Source organism: Hippopotamus amphibius, chromosome 1 (assembly GCF_030028045.1).
Source record: "Hippopotamus amphibius kiboko isolate mHipAmp2 chromosome 1, mHipAmp2.hap2, whole genome shotgun sequence".
In the NCBI taxonomy this organism is placed as follows: domain Eukaryota; kingdom Metazoa; phylum Chordata; class Mammalia; order Artiodactyla; family Hippopotamidae; genus Hippopotamus; species Hippopotamus amphibius.
Genome location: NC_080186.1, coordinates 103,531,716 through 103,549,950, shown reverse-complemented (window position 1 = coordinate 103,549,950; position 18,235 = coordinate 103,531,716). Strand labels below are relative to the sequence as shown.

General features: G+C 38.2%; 1 protein-coding gene across 1 annotated transcript in view; it reads left to right on the top strand.

Annotated features, from left to right (window-relative positions):
- The window catches only part of SPAG17 (sperm associated antigen 17), a 242,301-nt gene that overhangs the window by 147,945 nt on the left and 76,121 nt on the right, over positions 1–18,235 (top strand). The window contains exons 24-28 of the mRNA XM_057703738.1: positions 1,117–1,230; positions 8,067–8,242; positions 10,141–10,264; positions 13,456–13,628; positions 14,208–14,367. Coding sequence (XP_057559721.1) covers positions 1,117–1,230; positions 8,067–8,242; positions 10,141–10,264; positions 13,456–13,628; positions 14,208–14,367 — 747 coding nt within the window. The remainder of the gene's footprint in view (positions 1–1,116; positions 1,231–8,066; positions 8,243–10,140; positions 10,265–13,455; positions 13,629–14,207; positions 14,368–18,235) is intronic.

The window sequence follows — 18,235 nt, the reverse complement described above, 5'->3', positions numbered from 1 at the left end:
TGATGGGTGGGACTGAGTTCCCTCCCTGTTGGTTGTTTGGCCTGAGGTGACCCAGCACTGGAGCTTACAGGCTCTTTGGTGGGGCTCATGGCAGAGTCCAGGAGGGATCTCACCAATGAGTACTTCCCAGAACTTCTGCTGCCAGTGTCCTTGTCCCCACAGTGAACTACAACTGCCCCCTGCCTCTGCAGGAGACCCTCCAAAACTAGCAGATAGGTCTGGTTCAGTTTCCTGTGGGGTCAGTGCTCCTTCCCCCTGAGTCCTGGTGCACACACCACTTTGTGTGTGCCCCCAAGAGTGGGGTCTCTGTTTCCACCAGTTCTATGGAAGCCCTGCAATCAAATCCCGCTGGCCTTCAAAGTCTGATTCTCTGGGGATTTCTCCTCCCATTGCCGGACCCCCCAGGTTGGGAAGCCTGACGTGGCACTCAGAACCCTCACTCCAGTGGGTGGGCTTCTGTGGTATAATTGTTCTGCAATTTGTGAGTCACCCACCCAGCAGTTATGGGATTTAATTTTATTGCTATTGCTCCCCTCCTGCTGTGTCATTGCGGCTTTTCCTTTGTCTTTGGATGTGGGGTTTCTTTTTTGGTGAGTTCCAGTGTCTTCCTGTTGATGATTGTTCAGCAGTTAGTTGTGATTCCAGTGCTCTTGCAAGAGAGAGTGAGCGCTGGTCACAGTGTTTTCTAAGCTCAAGGTAAGAATACGTTTAACAAGTTTGAATTAACCCAAAAACTTAAAAACAGAAGTTTAAAAATTACTTTTCTTTGTTTTACTGATATAAAAATATATAGTTTATTATAAAAATTAGGAAATATAGGAGTACTTTAAAAAGATGTCAGTTGTCCATAATTGTACCACCCCAGCAGTAACCACTGTTCCCAGTGTATTTCTTTCTTACTTTATCATGATGAGCAGTTTTGTATTCATTAAATATTCTTTAAAAACAAGATTTTTTAAAGATTTCATAATAATTCATTGGTATATGTATGTATCATAATTTACTTAATCATATCCACGTTTTCACATATTTGGGTGATTTCCGCTTCATGCTGAGTTTTGCTTGCATTTCTTTTTGATAAAATGAAAATGTCCTGGATTTGATTTTATCTTTTAGAAGAGTCAAATGCAGAGACTAAAGCTGTCAGCAAGTTTGGATCTTTTTCTGCCACCTTGGAAAATGGAATCTGCCTCTCAATAAGTTACTATGGATCCAGTGGAATGGCACCAGGTGAATTAAACACAACAGAAACGATAAGTGTCCCGTGACCAAGGGCAGCTGCTCATCCTCCATCTGCTTACTTGTTGGTAAACATGTTCTAATTCAATGCCCCTCAATTCCTGAGCAGTGGGAATATATGTGTTTATATATATGTGTGTGTACATATGTAACTTTTCATACATAGAAAATAACAATAGTTTTCCATTTTAAACAGCATTTTTCATACATATAATCTCATATATAACCACATGTACATACATATACGTTATCTTTGTTAACTAACCCATGAAAATAAGTCTGTTAGTTGGTGCCAAAAAAAGCATGATTTGCCAAAGAATCCGCTTGATTTTCTACGGAATAATATTTCTATGAATCCTGCGTTTGTGGAACTCCTCAATGTGCTTCAGAACATTAATCTTAAAGGAGCCATTCATTGCACATCTTGAAGGATTTGTTTACCCTACTCTTAATAAACAAATTCTCCAACTGGAAGCTATTTCCTTACAAACCACAAAATAACCTGTCACTTTACCAAGAACCAATTAGGAAAGTTTTTGGGTTCTTATGCATTTTACAGGGATCTAACCACAAGAGGTTAAAAAAAAAAACTTTATAAAACCAAAAGGTTATTCCCATGCTGTGTTGCCTTATACTGTGTGTGAATCATGGTGATCAAATTATGTGTCCTACAACGCAGTTCCTTTTCTCTACAGACAGCATTCCCATGGGTCATTAATCCATGTTTCTTACCTTTTGCCAGATATTGTAGTACTTTAGTGAGCTAGAGAGCCCATTAAATTTGTTAGTAGTTTTGCTTTATTTGGGGTTTTGACTTTTAATTTTGTATTTGATTTATTTTTAATCCAGCACTTGGAAAAATCATTTGGTGTCTAACAAATTAAGTATTAAATTCCATGATCACACACAATCACTAACAAACCATATCCCTACTGAACAAGGTTATCATTATTTTACATTAACATATTTACACTCTACTCTCTGTGTTGCTGCTGCTTCCTAAGTGATTTCCTTATTCTTGATCTAATCCTTAAATTAATATGTAATCTTTCCATTTAATACAGATGTTCCTAATTTCAGTTTATAGGTACTGCATTTGAAAATGTTTATAGTGTAGATAATAAGTAATGTTTTACTTCCTGTATACTAAAGAAAAGTTGAAAGCATGAGTCTTTGTAAAAAAAAAAAATATATTATAAATTCCTTAAGGAGGCGTATGACATTAATATTTAAGAACTTTTAACTGCTAATGGCTAAACAAATTTCCAATCCAATTCTCCCCTCTTAATTCAGTAGGTACAGCTCTCTGGAGCTTATTGATCTTGCTTAACTGAAACCTATACCTATTGATTATGATATTACTTTATGCTTCTGATTTCCTTCTCTCCCCAGCCCCTGGCAACCACTGTTCTATTCTTTGATTCTATGAATTCAGCCATTTTAGATCCCTCACATAAGTGGAATCATGCAGTGTTTGCCTTTCTGTGACTGGCTTATTTCACTTAGCACAATGTGCTCAAAGATCATCCACATTGTTGCACGTTACAGAATTTCCTTTTTTTTTAAAGACTAAACGGTATTCCGTTGTATGTATACAGCACATTTTATTTATCCATTCATCTGTCAGTGGGCGTTTAGGTTATCTCCAGCTCTTGGCTACCCTTTTCTTTTTGTGCCTTTCAGTTCCTTGATGAACTGTGCTGTGTCTCCTCTCTGACCATTTGCCCACGCTCTGCTCCTTGCTCAGAACTCTTTCTCTTGCTACATAAGCGAGCACTTTCAACAGTGAACTTCCTCCCACCCTTCAGGACTCAGCTTACAGGTTACTTGCTCTGAGAAATGTTTCACCCGTGTGAACTGGGTCTTTGGAGGTGAGTGGAAGGGAATTCTATACCAGAAATAACATGCACAAAAGCTCAGTAGTATAAAAGCATGACATGTTTGTGGAAAAGCAAACTGCACAGTACAGTTGGTCCCCTGTATCCCATATCCATGGGTTCTGAGTTCACAGATTCAACCAACCTTGGATTGAAAATATTCTTAAAAATTCCAGAAAGTTCCAAAAAGCAAAATTTTGCCCCTAAATTGCCACATGCGAAGCATTGTGCTGAATCCACATGAATGGAGTGATGTGTGGGCACATTCTGCTTTGGCCTCCTGTGATGTCACAGACCCACGCTCTCGCCAGCGCTCATTGTCTGAGCATTGTTTGTCCAGCATCTCATTCATTTGCTACTTGTGTTGTGTGTGCATGCTTGGTTTCTGTGAGAAACGGCTCCCAAAAAAGCAGTTAAGTGGCCAAAACAATCCCTCAAAGGCCAAGAGAGAGTAGAAAGTGCTATCTATTGACAATAGAATACAAATCTTAGATCTTTTGAAAAGTGGCATGTAAGGTCACTAAGAACAAATGAAACATTCTCACAGTAAAGCAGAAAGAAGCTGAAATTTGTGCAAGTGTTAGAGCTGCCCCTACAATGGCAAAAATGGTATTGCAGGTTCATGACAAAGTACTTGCAAGAGACTGAGAAAGTATTTTGTATGTGGCTAGGGGACATTTCCCTGTGGATGGCAAAATTATGCATAAAAGAGCACTTAGCCTCTGTGAGCACTACTATGAGGGGGTGAGGACAGTGAGAGGAAGGAGTTTAAGGGTACTTAGAGGCGGCTGGTTAGCTAGTAAAGAGCTACACCTTCAAGAACTTAAAGGTCGTGGGAGAATCGACATTGGCCGATGCCGAGGCAACATCGGTGTTCCCAGAAGAGCTCAAGAAGAGAAGGGCTACCTTCCAGAGCAAGTCTTCCATTGTGATAAGACAGGCTTGTTCTGAAAGAAGATGCCCAATCATGTGTACATCTGTAAGAGTGCCAAGCAGACCCTGGGGTTCAAGGCCTGGAAAGCTTGCCTTACTCTGGGGCTGTGTGGCAATGTAGCAGGTCACATGATCAAGCCTAGTCTATGAGCAAACAATTCCCAGGCCAGAAGGAACAAAAACAAAACTTGCCTGCCCGTGTTCTGGCGGTAAAACAGGAAAGCTAGGGTGATGCCATGTTGTTCTTGGAATGGCTCTACCAGTGTTTCATTCCCGAAGTGAAGAAATACCTCAAAGAGAAGGGGCTGCCCTTCAAGGTGCTCCTCATAACTGACAGTGCTCCCAGCCACTCCCAGTTTCTCTGCCTCATCGGCGAGAAAATGGAAGCAGTGTTCCTGGCCCCTGACACGGCGCCACTGCTGTAGCCACTCAGTCATGGCATTGAGTACGTTAAGGCAACTTAGACCCGCCTCACCTTCAGGGAGATTCGTGCCGCTCCTGGTGTTATGACTGCAGCACTGTGGATTTATGGAAGAGCTTCACAGTTGTGGTCGGAACTGTGCTTACTGCAGAGGCTGTAAATGCCCTGAAGCCAAGATAGTGGATGCGTGTTGGAAGCCATCATGGAGTGAGGTAGTCAGTGATCTCAGGGGTTTCCCCACTATTGGTGCAGAAATCAAGACTTTGTCGAGTGTTGCAAGGGAAGTTGTGGGGGGAAGGCTTCTCTGACATGATCTAGGATGACATCGAGGAACACATAGAAGACTGCAGAGGAATCCTCACCAACAAGGAACTTAAAGATCTGCCGAAGTTGTCTACAGATGATTATGATGACACAGAAAATTTAGAGGAGGCAGAGCCATCATTTGGACACTTGAAAACAGGGCAGTGGTTTTTCAATAGGCACAAGCGTTAAAGGATATGATCCTCAAGTACAGTCCTTTGATGGACTGAAGCCTCTGTGGCCCCCAAGGTATAACAGCATGCCTACAACCCCTGCAAGACTTGTTTGATGATGCAAAGAAAAGGAAGAAACAGCTTCCTATAACAGTGTTTCTAACTAAAGCATCTGTAGTTGTGAAGCTTAGAGCTTCAACTGAAGATCCTCAGCCCTTGATCTCCAGAAATCTTAACATTAGTATTATTAAGCCTCCTCCAAAGTGTCAGCATCTGCAGTTGGAACCCAATAATCCTTCTGATATCCTGTGAGAAGGCTTAATTCAGCCTGATGTCTCACCACTTACCTGCAGTGCCACACATTTTATCGCCTCACCACATCAGTACTGTAGACACCACATAGCAACTGTCGTCATTATCATCCTCTAAGGGTAATCAAGACAGGAGAACCAGGGTTTTGGTTAGTGTTAACACTGTGTGTGTATATGTGTGAGAGAGAGAGAATTAATATTTTCTCTATTTATAATTATATTTACTATATGTACTTGTATTTTAAATATTCTGTGTTTTAGTCTATGTAGTTTTCTGAGTCATTAAACAAAGGCACTCTGTAAGTGTTGAAAGAAAATGTTGTATTGTTGCTGACGTGTACCACGTAGTTAAGTCTGTGATGGTTGCATGGTTGCGTCTGTACTGAGCAGGTACAGACTTTTTTTTTTGTCATTATTCCCTAAGTTATACAATATAATAACTATTTACATAACATTTATGTTGTATTAGGTATTATAAGTAATCTAGAAATGATTTAAAGTATATGGGAGAACGTCCATAGCTTATATGCTAATAAAGACTACAGCATTTTATATAAGTGACTTTGAGTATCCACGGATTTTGGTATCCATGGGGTGTCCTGAAACCAACCCGCTGTGGATACTGAAGGATGACTGTATAAAGTACAGCTTGCATGGAAGTGTTTTGAGTCAAATGCCGTTCTTCTGGGTTCCCATGGCGCTCTGTACTTTCCCTATCACAGACTTAACACACAACACTGAATACCTGAGGTTCTCTTCATCTGAACTGCCCATTACAAGTTCCTATTGTCTCATTCATCACTGGTTACCCAATTCGTTGTACATAGTAGTAGGTACTCAATAAATATTTACTGATTGAGTAAATGGATGGGGATGAGAGGGAGGAGTTTCCAGCTGCCTCTAACTAAATGCCATTCACTGTATTTTGTTCTTCCTATGAGTCAGACATCCTGCTGGCACTCAGTCACTAAGATGAATAAAACCATGTTACATCTACTCAAAGAACTCATTGTCTAATGGGAAGAGAAACCATAAATAGTGAAATAACTGCATAAGTGCTAGAAATTATATACAAACCAAGTACTGGGGACAGCCAGAAAATACTTGAGAGAGAAGGCATAGCATCTGAGATGAGACTTTATAGATGAGTAGGAACTATCCTGACAAAGCAACAAGGAAAGGGAATTCTGGACGGTAAGACCCATTTGTATAAATACACAGTTGTGTAAAAGCATGACATCTTTATAGAAAGATAAGAAGTTGAGTGTGGCTGGAGTGGAGGAGGGTGAGCATTGTGTGCCCTACAAGATTAGTGAGCTCCAGAGGTTTTTAAGTAACAAAAGAGAAGTTACATGAAAAGATTTTATTTTAGGACTATAATCACAGCGATAGTTTGCAAAGTATACTGAGGTGGTGCTATTAGGAAACAGCTACAAAAAAATCAAGCATGCGAATGAGAATATGAACTAAGGTGGCAGGAATAGGTAGGAGAGGCATGATTTAAGAGAAATTTCTGAGGGCTCCGTGACTGGTTGGACGCATAGGGTGAGTCAAAAAGCGAAAATGCAAATGATCTCAATGTCTAATTTGAGAAACAAAGTGCGTGATTGGTCATGGCATTGACTGAAGTTGAGAATGTAGGAGGGAGGTTAATCTGCTTGGAAGAGGAGAAACTTACTGATTTTGAAATGTCTTTAGTACCATAAGCAGGGGGAGATGTCTAAAAGCAGTTGGACATGTGCATCTGCGGCTGAGAAGAAAGCTCGTGCCTGGAGATGTAAATTTTGGAGTCATTAGCATGTAGATGACAGCTGGAGTCCCAGCAGTGAACAAGATACTCAGATCTAATATAGATAATAAAGATTCTCAGCCCTGACTGTATATCACAATCACATGTGGTGTTTCACAACCATAAATGCCTTGGCCTCATCCCCAGAGAGTCTGACTCAGTAGGTCAAGGTGGGAGCCTGAGACTTTTTTTTAATTCTGTGAATAATTATTATGGGCAGCCAGAGTTGAGAACATCTGTTGTGTAATGAGAAGTGGGAAAAAAACTGGGACCTACCAACATTTAACAAAGAGGAAGAGTTAGTAAAGGAGACTGAGAAAAATGATCAAAGAGGTAAGAGGAGATCCAGGTTGGAGTGTTAAACCCTGGAACCAAGAAGACAATATAACTTAAGACATAAGGGATGCTCGGAAGTTTCCAACATAATTCCTCCATGGATTGGCTCTCCTATTGGAATTCTGACAAGCCATTAAACCCAGAATAAAATCAGTGTTCTATAAGAAAACTTATCATCCCAGCCAGAAATAATCTATTTCTTTTCTAAATTTCCTTGTTTATATCCCTTATTATGTTCCTATTTAATACCTCCTTGTATTGAAGCTATTTGAATATTTAGATCTTTAAATATGTAGACTATTTTGACTTTATAAGGTCCTTTATATTTTGTTCATTATTGTCTACTGCTCCACATGTTTTACCTGTAAGAGCCTCTCAATAAATATTTCTCAAATACATGAAGAGAGGGTTACTACCCTGTCATTAGGAGTTTACAGTCTAAATGTGAAATGATGACTCAATCAAATATATCAAAATATCAATATTAAGTGCCTCAAATTTTTTAACTACAATTCTGATTTCCAAATCAACTACATTACCCCTGAAACCTGTCCGACTGATAAATCCTACTCAGCAAGGTAAAAATTACCAAGTTGTATAAATGTTTAAGATGTAAATTTTATTTAACAAACATATCAAATATAAATGTCTAATTTACTTGTTTTCTCCTCTTTCTCTTTATAGAGGATAAGGATCCTTACTTGGAAGCAATGCTAAATATCCCATCAGTGCATACTCCAACAGTAATTCCTGTTATAGTGAGTATTCCTCAAGGCAAAGGAAAAGGGAAAACAAAAGGCAAAGAAAAACCCAAAGACTCTCTTAAAGAAGAGGAGCATCCAAAGGAAGAAGAGAAAAAGGTAAGTGGACCTTGCCATGGATTCCCAAACTCTGCTTCTGCCTCAACATTAACTTTTTTTAATCATGAGTTATGTCAACAATGTTATTCACAGTGCATATATTTTACAGTGCAGATTCAATAACATTCATTGTCCTTTCAATTTTGAATGGACAAGAAGAGGTCTGCACACAGGAGTTGAACTCCCACACCGGAAGACATATTGTCATAAACAAACTGCCTCGGGCCATTCATTCCAAACTCAGAATAATTAGTTCAACCATTTTCCCACATTGGATCTTGGGTGTTCTTTGCTTTTGGATGGTCAAGTTCCTACCATTCCTTAATTTCAATGCTGTGTTTAGTTCCATTGAGATAGAAGAGGAAGATCGCTAACTAAATAGTGAAAACACTTCTATTTGGTATATTTGGGTGTAGATATTGATGTGCTAAGAATTCAGCAAGGCTAAAGGAAAACCCACTTCCAGTTAAAGAGTAGCCCACGCTCTACCTCCAACCCTTCACCATATGCAAGCGCATGCTCACGCACACACAAGTGCACTTGAGAGCTCTTTGACTCAACACTTTCCTGATAGAAGTATACAGATCAAAACTACTGATCAAATCTTGACCCTTTTGGTTTTAGTAGTACAGTTGTACAATTTGTCTCAACTTATTACAGAAAAAAGGTGTTAAAGAGTGATCAGGGACCTGAATTTCAGAGCCTGACCCTTTGAAAGTTACGGGGTTTGAATATTACTTAGCCTCTGCACCATATTTACACAGCTTTGTTAGATGAGTTTTCTCAAGCTAGGACACTTGACCCTTAAGTAAAAACATTCAAGTATTGAGCATAATAGCCCTAGGTAAGTCATTAATTTAGCTGAAAGCACCTTGGTGGCAAACCAATCAGTCCACCCAATTTTTTTTTTAATTAATGATAATGAAAGGGTGGAAGATAATTACTGGTTCTGAGTGTAATGATAGATTTGTCATGGCATGTTTGTGTCTCTGAGCAGTATTGTTCATTTTACAAGATTTCATAAGCTTTTTCCTCTTAATTTTGCTTTGTGCTTTTAACTGATGTTCGGCCAACGATCCAGATTTTATTCTCTATTGGTAACAAAGAAAGAACAACCTGAATGATCAACAATAGAAAACTAGGGAGAATAAATTGAAAATCCAAGACTGGGGGATCAGTTGAAATGATTTCAGCGGTGAGCCACTAAGTGAATCCATTGGAAAAACTGAAATGATTATTGTTAGGGATGGGTTGGAAGTAACTAAATAATTTTCATCCTGGAGTACACGTAACCAAGCAAGGGATTCAGGCACAGTTAGCATAAAATTATTTAGAATTTGTTAAGTTGACATACCCAAACCCTCATTAAAACTTATAATCTTTTTTATTGTCTTTTATTTTCTTTTATTTTTTTTTAACTTACTACAATGCATGCTCATTATAGAAAACTAAAGACACATTATGCTAATAGTATAATGTGTCTAGCATCCAAACTGTAAGAATCACACCAGGAAGGTGGTGGAGATGTTGGGTCAGTCCTTACACCTACATGTCCAAACTGAGGCATCTTTCAAGGCCTAGTTCAAGCCCCAACTCCTCCGTGATCCTTTCCTAATTAGTCTCATAACTTTGATATCTCCTTTTTCTGAGGAAAGATGTGCCAACCATTTGGTACTATTATTTAGCTCTACCACATGTCTGTGTGCCATTCTAGAGCAAACTATCTACCACACAAAGGTAGAGACCCATGCATAGGCCCTTATAGGCTCCATTGCAGGACCCACTAGTCTTGGGCAAGTCGTAGTCTAAGTATGCAGCAAGTCCTTGTTTAGTCATAATAAGTCAATAAGTCATTTCGAAAATGACAGGAAATTATTCACACGTTGAATTATTTGCAGGAAGAAGTAGTACCAGAACCTGTTTTACAAGAGACTCTTTATGTTCCCACCTTCCAAAACCTGAACGTGTCTTGCCCCAATGGGCTCCAAGTGACCTTCATTGGGCAAGAGTCCCCAGGTGAGTGCTGGCCAGCGGGCTCAAGGAGGCGGGGGGAAAAAGTCGTATAGAAAACAGTTAAATCACCATTGAAATTGTGTACTTTCCTACCAGTTAAATAAACTTGTTGATAATGAATAATAGGCTTATGGTAATAATGTCCACCATTTTTGAGCACTTACTACGGGCCAAGCACTATCTAAATACTTAACATACATGACAAAATACAACTACTGTAAGCTAAGTCCTAATAATTTCATTTCACAAAATAAAGAAATCGAGGCATCGGATGGTTCAGTAACTTGCCCAGGTCACTCAATTCCTAAGTGGCAGAGATGAAATGCCATTCTTCATCCAGTGGTGGCAAAGCCAATGCTCTTAATAACTACTGTGTGGCCCTGTGTTCCTGCCTCTACAAAGGGCCACAGGTACAGAACTTTGCTGGTCTGATCAAAAAAAGGATAGTGAGCACAGAGTAGGTAAAGATAAGTGCAGGTCAAATGGATGAAGAAAGCCAGTCTCATTCCCATGTGTCAGTATATACTTTTATACGGTCTGTTACTTCTATTGATTCTGTACACAGCTCCTAACCTATTAAGACGAGTAAATAAATACAGTAGGACTCCTTTAATTAACCTGATGCAGGGGGGACATCCACATTGGTGATTGATTTGAATATCATTTAAATGGAGACCCACTCTTGCAGTAGAATTAGGAGAGGCTGGGACTTGAGTTCTAATTAACTGTGTGACCCTTTCAATAACTTACTGCCTCTGGATCATTTTCTTCATCTGATAAATGAGGAAAATTTATATACATTATATCAATGAATCCTATTTTCACAACCGAATATTCTCTTCATTATAGTTTCCTTATGTACCCCATATTTAAAAAGTGTATCAAAGAAAAAGAGTATACTTATTGAAAAATAATTCAGTGTTGTATTCACTTGCCAGCCAAATGAGAAGAAACTTAATGTCATAGTTGATCCATTTTGTTTCAATTTTCTTTTCATTGGGCTTTCTGAATTATTAAAAATAGACCATGAACACTTTTTTTCTATTTCCATGGATTCCTAGTGGTCCAGATTTTCCATGATGGGACCAACTGTGTGTGCTACTAAGACTGAAGGCCGCTGAGAGTCTTCCAAAGTCAAAGATGCTATGAGTGAACTGAGAGGAATATTATTTTCAAGGACAAGGACCTATTTGTTTGCGTGCTTATTTTCTTGATTCTGCTAGCAAAACACAGCTTAATACTTGTTTTACCTGTATTTTCTGTTTCATTTCCTAGTCTGATGTTTTCATCTTTATGTCAGGGTAGCAATGTGGTAAATAATAACTCTGCCTGGAACACATAATCTTTTAAAAACCTTCCATATATTCTGAGTTTCCTAATTCAAGTCTCAACATACTTACAACATAAATATCAAACTAGCACCGTCTTCATCGGGTCAGCCTTGGACAAGGGAGAGAAGTTCACATAGTATAAGAAGAAAGAGCCTAGATTTGAGGTCTTTCCAGCATGACCTTGGACAAGTCATAACCCCTTCCCACCTGAATTTCTTCGTTTATAAAATTATGTCATCTACTAAACAGAGCTGTTGTTCATATTAAATGAGAAAGTATTTTCTAATCTGGAAAATATTATTCCAATGTTAGGTTTTTGTTTCTGTTTTTTTGCTCGTGGTAGTAGTGGTTGTTATTACAGCATAAGGAAATAGTTAAGCACAGAGAATTGGTTCAAATCCCAGCTCTGCTCTTAGCAGCTATGTGACCTTGGAGAAGTTAGCCTCCATTTATTCATCTGAAAACTCTGGCAAATGAAAGTATCTATCTTAAAAGGTTGTTGAGGTGAGCTGAATAAAATACATATACAAAGCTTTTAACATACAGGGATATCTCAACAAATGTTTATTATTTTATTATTACTTCTGTGACTTGAAGGGTGCCATGAAGTGTGCTTATTCCAAAATATTTTCCCATCAGCCTGATGTAGTTCTTTAACTACCATCATCTCATGTTACTAAACCACTTTTTTTCCTCCTGAACCAATACCATTTTACTTTAACTTTTAATACAGAAAAATATAATACATAATATAACAAGTATTGATGTGCTGGACAGACAAAATAAAGATTTCTTTTCATCGTACTTTAATCAAAAATTTTTTTTAAATTACACAGTTGGAACCCCAAATTTCCTTCTACAGTCTATTCCCTCTCTTTCTCCTGTAGTGAACACTAACAAGATTTAGATTTTTGTGCAAATAGGTTTGTACAAATGTACTATATGTATGCCTTCAAAATAAAGAAAAAATTATGTTGTGGATAATGCAAAATTTACATAAATTATATTTTATTATAAATCATTTTTTGCAGATAGCCTTTTTATTCAATCTCTGTTTTGGATATTCAAGATGATACACATTTATCAAGTGTATTTCTTTTAAAATCTAGATAGCATCTCATCAGATGAATAGACTGTAATTTTTAATAGGCTCCATCACTGATAGACATTGGATTTTATGTTAATAAACCACTTTTTAGATGGAAAAGAGGAAATTATTCAGTTAGCAAAACCTGAGTAGCTGCTGTGTACCAGAAATTCTCCAGCTATTATTGAACTCTCTTTTGGAGGAATTTGTTAGGTACTTTTCTCCTTGATTGCCAGCTAAGAATAGAACTCTGAAAAAAAATCTGGACTTAGTTAGAGATGAGGGGGTTGTGTTAACTTTGAAAGATGATAAATGATTTAAGAAGGCCAAGCCTGAGTGAGTGACTTCTCCAGGGCTCCAGGGTACTGGAGGATCCCAGGAGAACATCATGCATCCAGGGTGAGAGAAAAATACCAACAGGGAGAAAAGGCAACACCTAAGACAGCATAACTCTCTCCTAATTTTGCCCTGAAATGTCCTGGACATCATTAGAGAAAATGGATTATACATGGAGAAAGTACCTATTAAGTAGCTGTAGATGACCTTATTAACTACATGTGACTGTAAGAAAGGCAGCAAAGAACCAGTGCTCTGGGCCATCTGTCATGACATGAAAACTGCCCTAGTGTCCAGATGTAGACAAAAGAATTAAAACAATTAAGCAAGAAGATAAAATCCCAGCCACGCAGCATTGTGGTTCCCAGTAAGCCTTTTCTTTTTATTTATTTTTTCTTTTTTTTTTAAGAACTTTTATTGAGCCTTTGTTTCTTTTTAAGATCAAGACGTAATAGATGAGGAACCCACTTGGGACATCATGGTCCGACAGAGCTACCCCCAGAAGGTGAAGCACTATGAGTTCTACAAAACGGTGATGCCACTGCTGGAGCAGGAGGCATCGAGAGTTATCACCAGCCAAGGCACCGTCGTCAAATACATGTTGGATGGATCCACACAGGTAAAAGAATGTGTTAGGTAAATTACTCTTTCCTGCTGCAAAGTAAAATACAAACAAGCTAAAGGTGAGGAACAGTACTATGACAGGGAAGAGAAACAACTCATTTGAAAATGAATGATGCCTTAAAATGACAGAATAATGTAGTTGGAAGAAAAAACACTATCTTAGATGCTATACATACTATACATACTAGATAGATATTGATAGAAAGTAAGCATTTGAATATGTGATAACGTTTTAAATGTAGTCATTAGAAAAATGGAAATAGGGTGAATAATTTCCTAATTACATAGGGAGAGGGTGAAGAGTGGGAAAACATAAAACAAGTCAATCTTATAAAAGGCAGGAAATGAACAGAAACAAAGTAAATGGAAAACAAAGTAATATTATCGTGCTGGTTATTAATCTATTGTCTCTGAGCTCCAGATCTACTCTTTATAGCATGTTTTATGCTGCTGAGTGTGATAGCCTGCAAATAGCATTTTTTTGAATTATTTGTAACCTATCTCAGTTTGACACAGTGTTATTAACCAGTTCTTCCCCGTTTCTGAGAATGCTGAACTTTTGCTTTTTCTTCAGATTCTCTTCGCAGATGGTACTGTGAGCAGTAGTCCCGATTCAGGTCCTGTTGGTCTTGCTGCTGACGTGCCAGCAAGCCTCCACAGTGGGGACTTGATGGACACAGTTTCTCAGCAAAAATCAGAAACAGCACTGTCGGAGACTGTCATCACAAAGAAAGGTAATAACGGAAGCCTCTCAATTTATAACGGGTTTAGTAAATCCAAGGGCTTAATAAATGCTCAGTGTTATTATTATTACACTTTTCATTGAATATATGCAAATTTCAATGGAAGTCACAGCATTACACATTGTTTAATGAGTTGCTTTTACCTCTTTGTAATAAATAGCAAACATTTTCCTATGTTATCATGTACTCTGACATGACATGAGCTCTAACACCTGGGCTACTGTTTTAGGCTTAGATGAATGATCAGTGATATCAAGGTTCTGTGTTGGCTTCTCTGTCCTTCTCTATTCCTCGAAATCGCATGAAGGCCACCTCAGCTCCAGGCATAAGGTCCTCATGTCGTAACTTCCAAAGCAGAAGGGAAAGAGGGTGAACACAAGAGCTGTCATGTGTCTCTCTTTATCAGGGAGGAAAATAGCCCCAGATTCCACCGGTCTCCCCCACCCCCAGGGAGTCTCCTCTTATATCTCATTGACTAGACCTGGCTGGGGACCTAGGCTGGGAAAACAGCATCTGGCACTTCTGGCTTTTTTTCTCGGGAAATGAGCACTACTAGAAGGGAAAAGGGAAGGTGGAGAAGAGTTGAGTAAGCAATCAACAGCATCTGCCATAACCTAAATTACAGACTTGCTCCCCTCTGAGACACTTGCAATTTATACCCCTACCTCCAGCACAGTATGAAAATGTCTGCTTCCTCATACCCTTGCCAGTGCTGGGTACTGTCATTCTCTTCATCTTACGCAACTTGATAGACAATTAATGCATCTTATTATTATATTAATTTGCATTTCATTGATTACTGGTGAGATGAAACATGAAAGATGTTTGTTGCTTTTTTTTCTTTTTGTTAATTTTCTATTCACATCTTCTTTTTGGTTTACTACTGGGATGTTCCTCACTTTCATTTTAAGAGATTTTTATATATAGGAGATGTGTGTTTGTGTCCCGGGCACAATTATGACTACTTTAACGTATTAAATCAGTTAATCCTCACAGCAACCCTATGAGATACATATCTTAATAATCTCAATTTACAGATGAGGAAATTGAGACACAGAGAGGTTACATAACTTCCTTGAGGTCTCTCAGCTACTAAGTGGTAGAGCTGGGATTTGAGTCTGAGCAATTGACCCTTAAACTCTACTCTCATGCATTACAAATTTTTCTCAGTTTCTCATATACCTTTAATGATCTGAGACCAAGACTCAATCTTTTTTTCTCACTTTCACACATCTCACCACAGTACGCAGTAACTTTGTATGGAGGCAAAGTGAATTCCTTTTTTGGTAACTCAAAATTCAGTGAAATACTGGGTCATATGGTAGTTTTAGTTTCTTGAGAAACCTCTGTACTATTTTCCACAGTGGCTGCACCAATTTACATTCCTGCCAACAGTGTGCAAGGGTTCCCTTTTCTCCATATCCCCTCCAACATTTGTTATTTGTGTTGTTTTTGATGATAGCCATTCTTACAGTTATGAGGTAGTATCTCATGACGGTTTTGATTTGCACTTCTCTGTTGATTAGAGGTTGAGCATCTTTTCATATGGCTATTGTCCATCTGCATTTCCTCTTTGGAAAAATGTCTGTTTAGTTCTTCTGCCCATTTTCTAATCAGGTTGTTTTTTTTGATGTTGAGTTGTATGAGCTGTTTATATATGTTGGATATTAATCCTTTATCAGTCATATATATCATTTGCAAATATTTTCTCCCACTCAGTAGGTTGTCTTTTTGTTTTATCAATGGTTTCCTTTGTTGTGCAAAATCCAAAAAAGAAAAAAATACGAAAAAAAACAAAAACACTAATTCAAAAAGTTACAGGCACCCCAACGTTCATAGCAGAATTATTTACAATTGCCAAATTATGGAAGCAACCAAAATGTCCATCAACAGATGAATGGATAAAGAAGATGTGGTGTGCATATGCAGTGGAATACTACTCAGCCATGAAAAAGAACGAAATTTTGCCACTTACAACAACATGGATGGACTTGGAGGGCATTATGCTAAGTGAAATAAGTCAGACAGAGGAAGACAAATACTCTATGATGTCACTTATATGTGGAATCTAAAACATATAACAGACTAGTGAATTCAACAGAAAAGAAGCAGACTTACAGATACAGAGAACAAACTAGTGGTTACCAGTGGGGAGAGGGAAGGGGAGGAGGGGAAACAAGGGTAGAGGATTAAGGGGTACAAACTATTATGTATAAAATAAGCTACAAGGATATATTGTACAACACAGGAAATATAGTCAATATTTTATAATAACTATAAATGGAGTATAACCTTTAAAAATTGTGAATCAGTATGTTATACACCTGTAACTTATGTAATATTGTACAGCAACTATACTTCAATTTAAAAAATTTAATGCAATAGATTTTCCTTGGGTAGTAGCATAAAGTTCCTGGTTGGAGAAGTGAATGAAAGTATCCCTATAGCTTTCCAAACTTCGCAGCTCAATGGCACTCTCTCTTGTTGATTACAAGAGGACTTGATGTAAGGGTGGTCTTCATAGCTGCCTCTGTAATTTCCTAACCTGATTCCAAAGGGCTTATGCTGCCTGCATGGTGTGTCCAGATTTCTTCACAGCCCTTGCCTCTAAGGTGATGTAGTCTCTTCTTTTTAAACTAACAGACTTTACTTTTTAGAGCAATTTTAGTTTTACAGGGAAAAAAATAGCAGAATGAGAGAATTCCCATAGTCTCCCTTCCTTCAAGGCCCACAGTTTTCCCTATTTTTACCATCTTGAAAGTGTGGTACATTTGTTACAATTGGTATGTTACATTAATACATTATCATTAACTCAAGTGCATAGTTTACATTAAGGTTCGCTTTTTGTGTTGTACAGTTCTGTGAATTTTGCCAAATGTCTGATGTCATGAGTCCACCATTGCCATATTATACAGGATAGTTTCACCATCTTAAAAAGACCCTACGCTCCACTTACTGATCCTTCTCCTCTCCCCTACCCTGAACCATCCCCACCTAGAACACCTGGCAGCTGCTGATTTATTTATTGTCCCCACAGTTTTGCCATTTTGAGAATATCACATCATTGAAATCAGTAGACAGCCTTTTTAGATTGTCTTCTTTCACTTAGTAATATGCATCTAAGAGTCCCCCATTCTTTTCATGGCTTGGTAGCTCATTTTTTATCATAGAATAATATTCCATTGTATGTATGCGCAACAGTTCATTTATCCATTCCCCTACTGAGGAATATATTGGTTGCTTCCAGGTTTCTGTCAATTATGAATAAAGCTGCTTATGAATGAACATTTGCATGTAGGTTCTTGTACTGACATGTTTTCAGTTCACTTAAATAAATACTTAGGAGCATGATTGCTGGAATATATATGTTCAACGTTGTAAGAAACCGCCAGACTGTCTTCCAAAGAGGCTGTACCATTTTGCACTCCCACCAGCAATGAATGAGAGTTCCTGTTGCTCCACATCCTTGTCAGCATTTTGTATTGTCAGTTTTTGGATTTCAGGCATTCTAATCGGTGTGTCATGGTATCTTGTTGTTTTAGTTTTAATCCCTAATGATACATGATATCGAGAATCTGTTTTTCATATGCGTATTTACCAACTATATATCTTCTTTGATGAGGTATTGATATCTTTTTGCCCATGTTAAAATTGGGTTGTTTTCTTAGATGCATTCACTTTTAAAGGTTGTATTTTACTAGTGCTTTCTGAACCTGCCATGAAAGGACCACCCCTAATCTTATCCCTGGCACAGTCTAAGCCTTCCCTCCCCATTTCATTCGGGATTCTACTCTATTCATTTTAGAGACTGCCCACACAAGTTTCTTCCAAAATAGAATCCTGTCCTTTGGGAGGATTT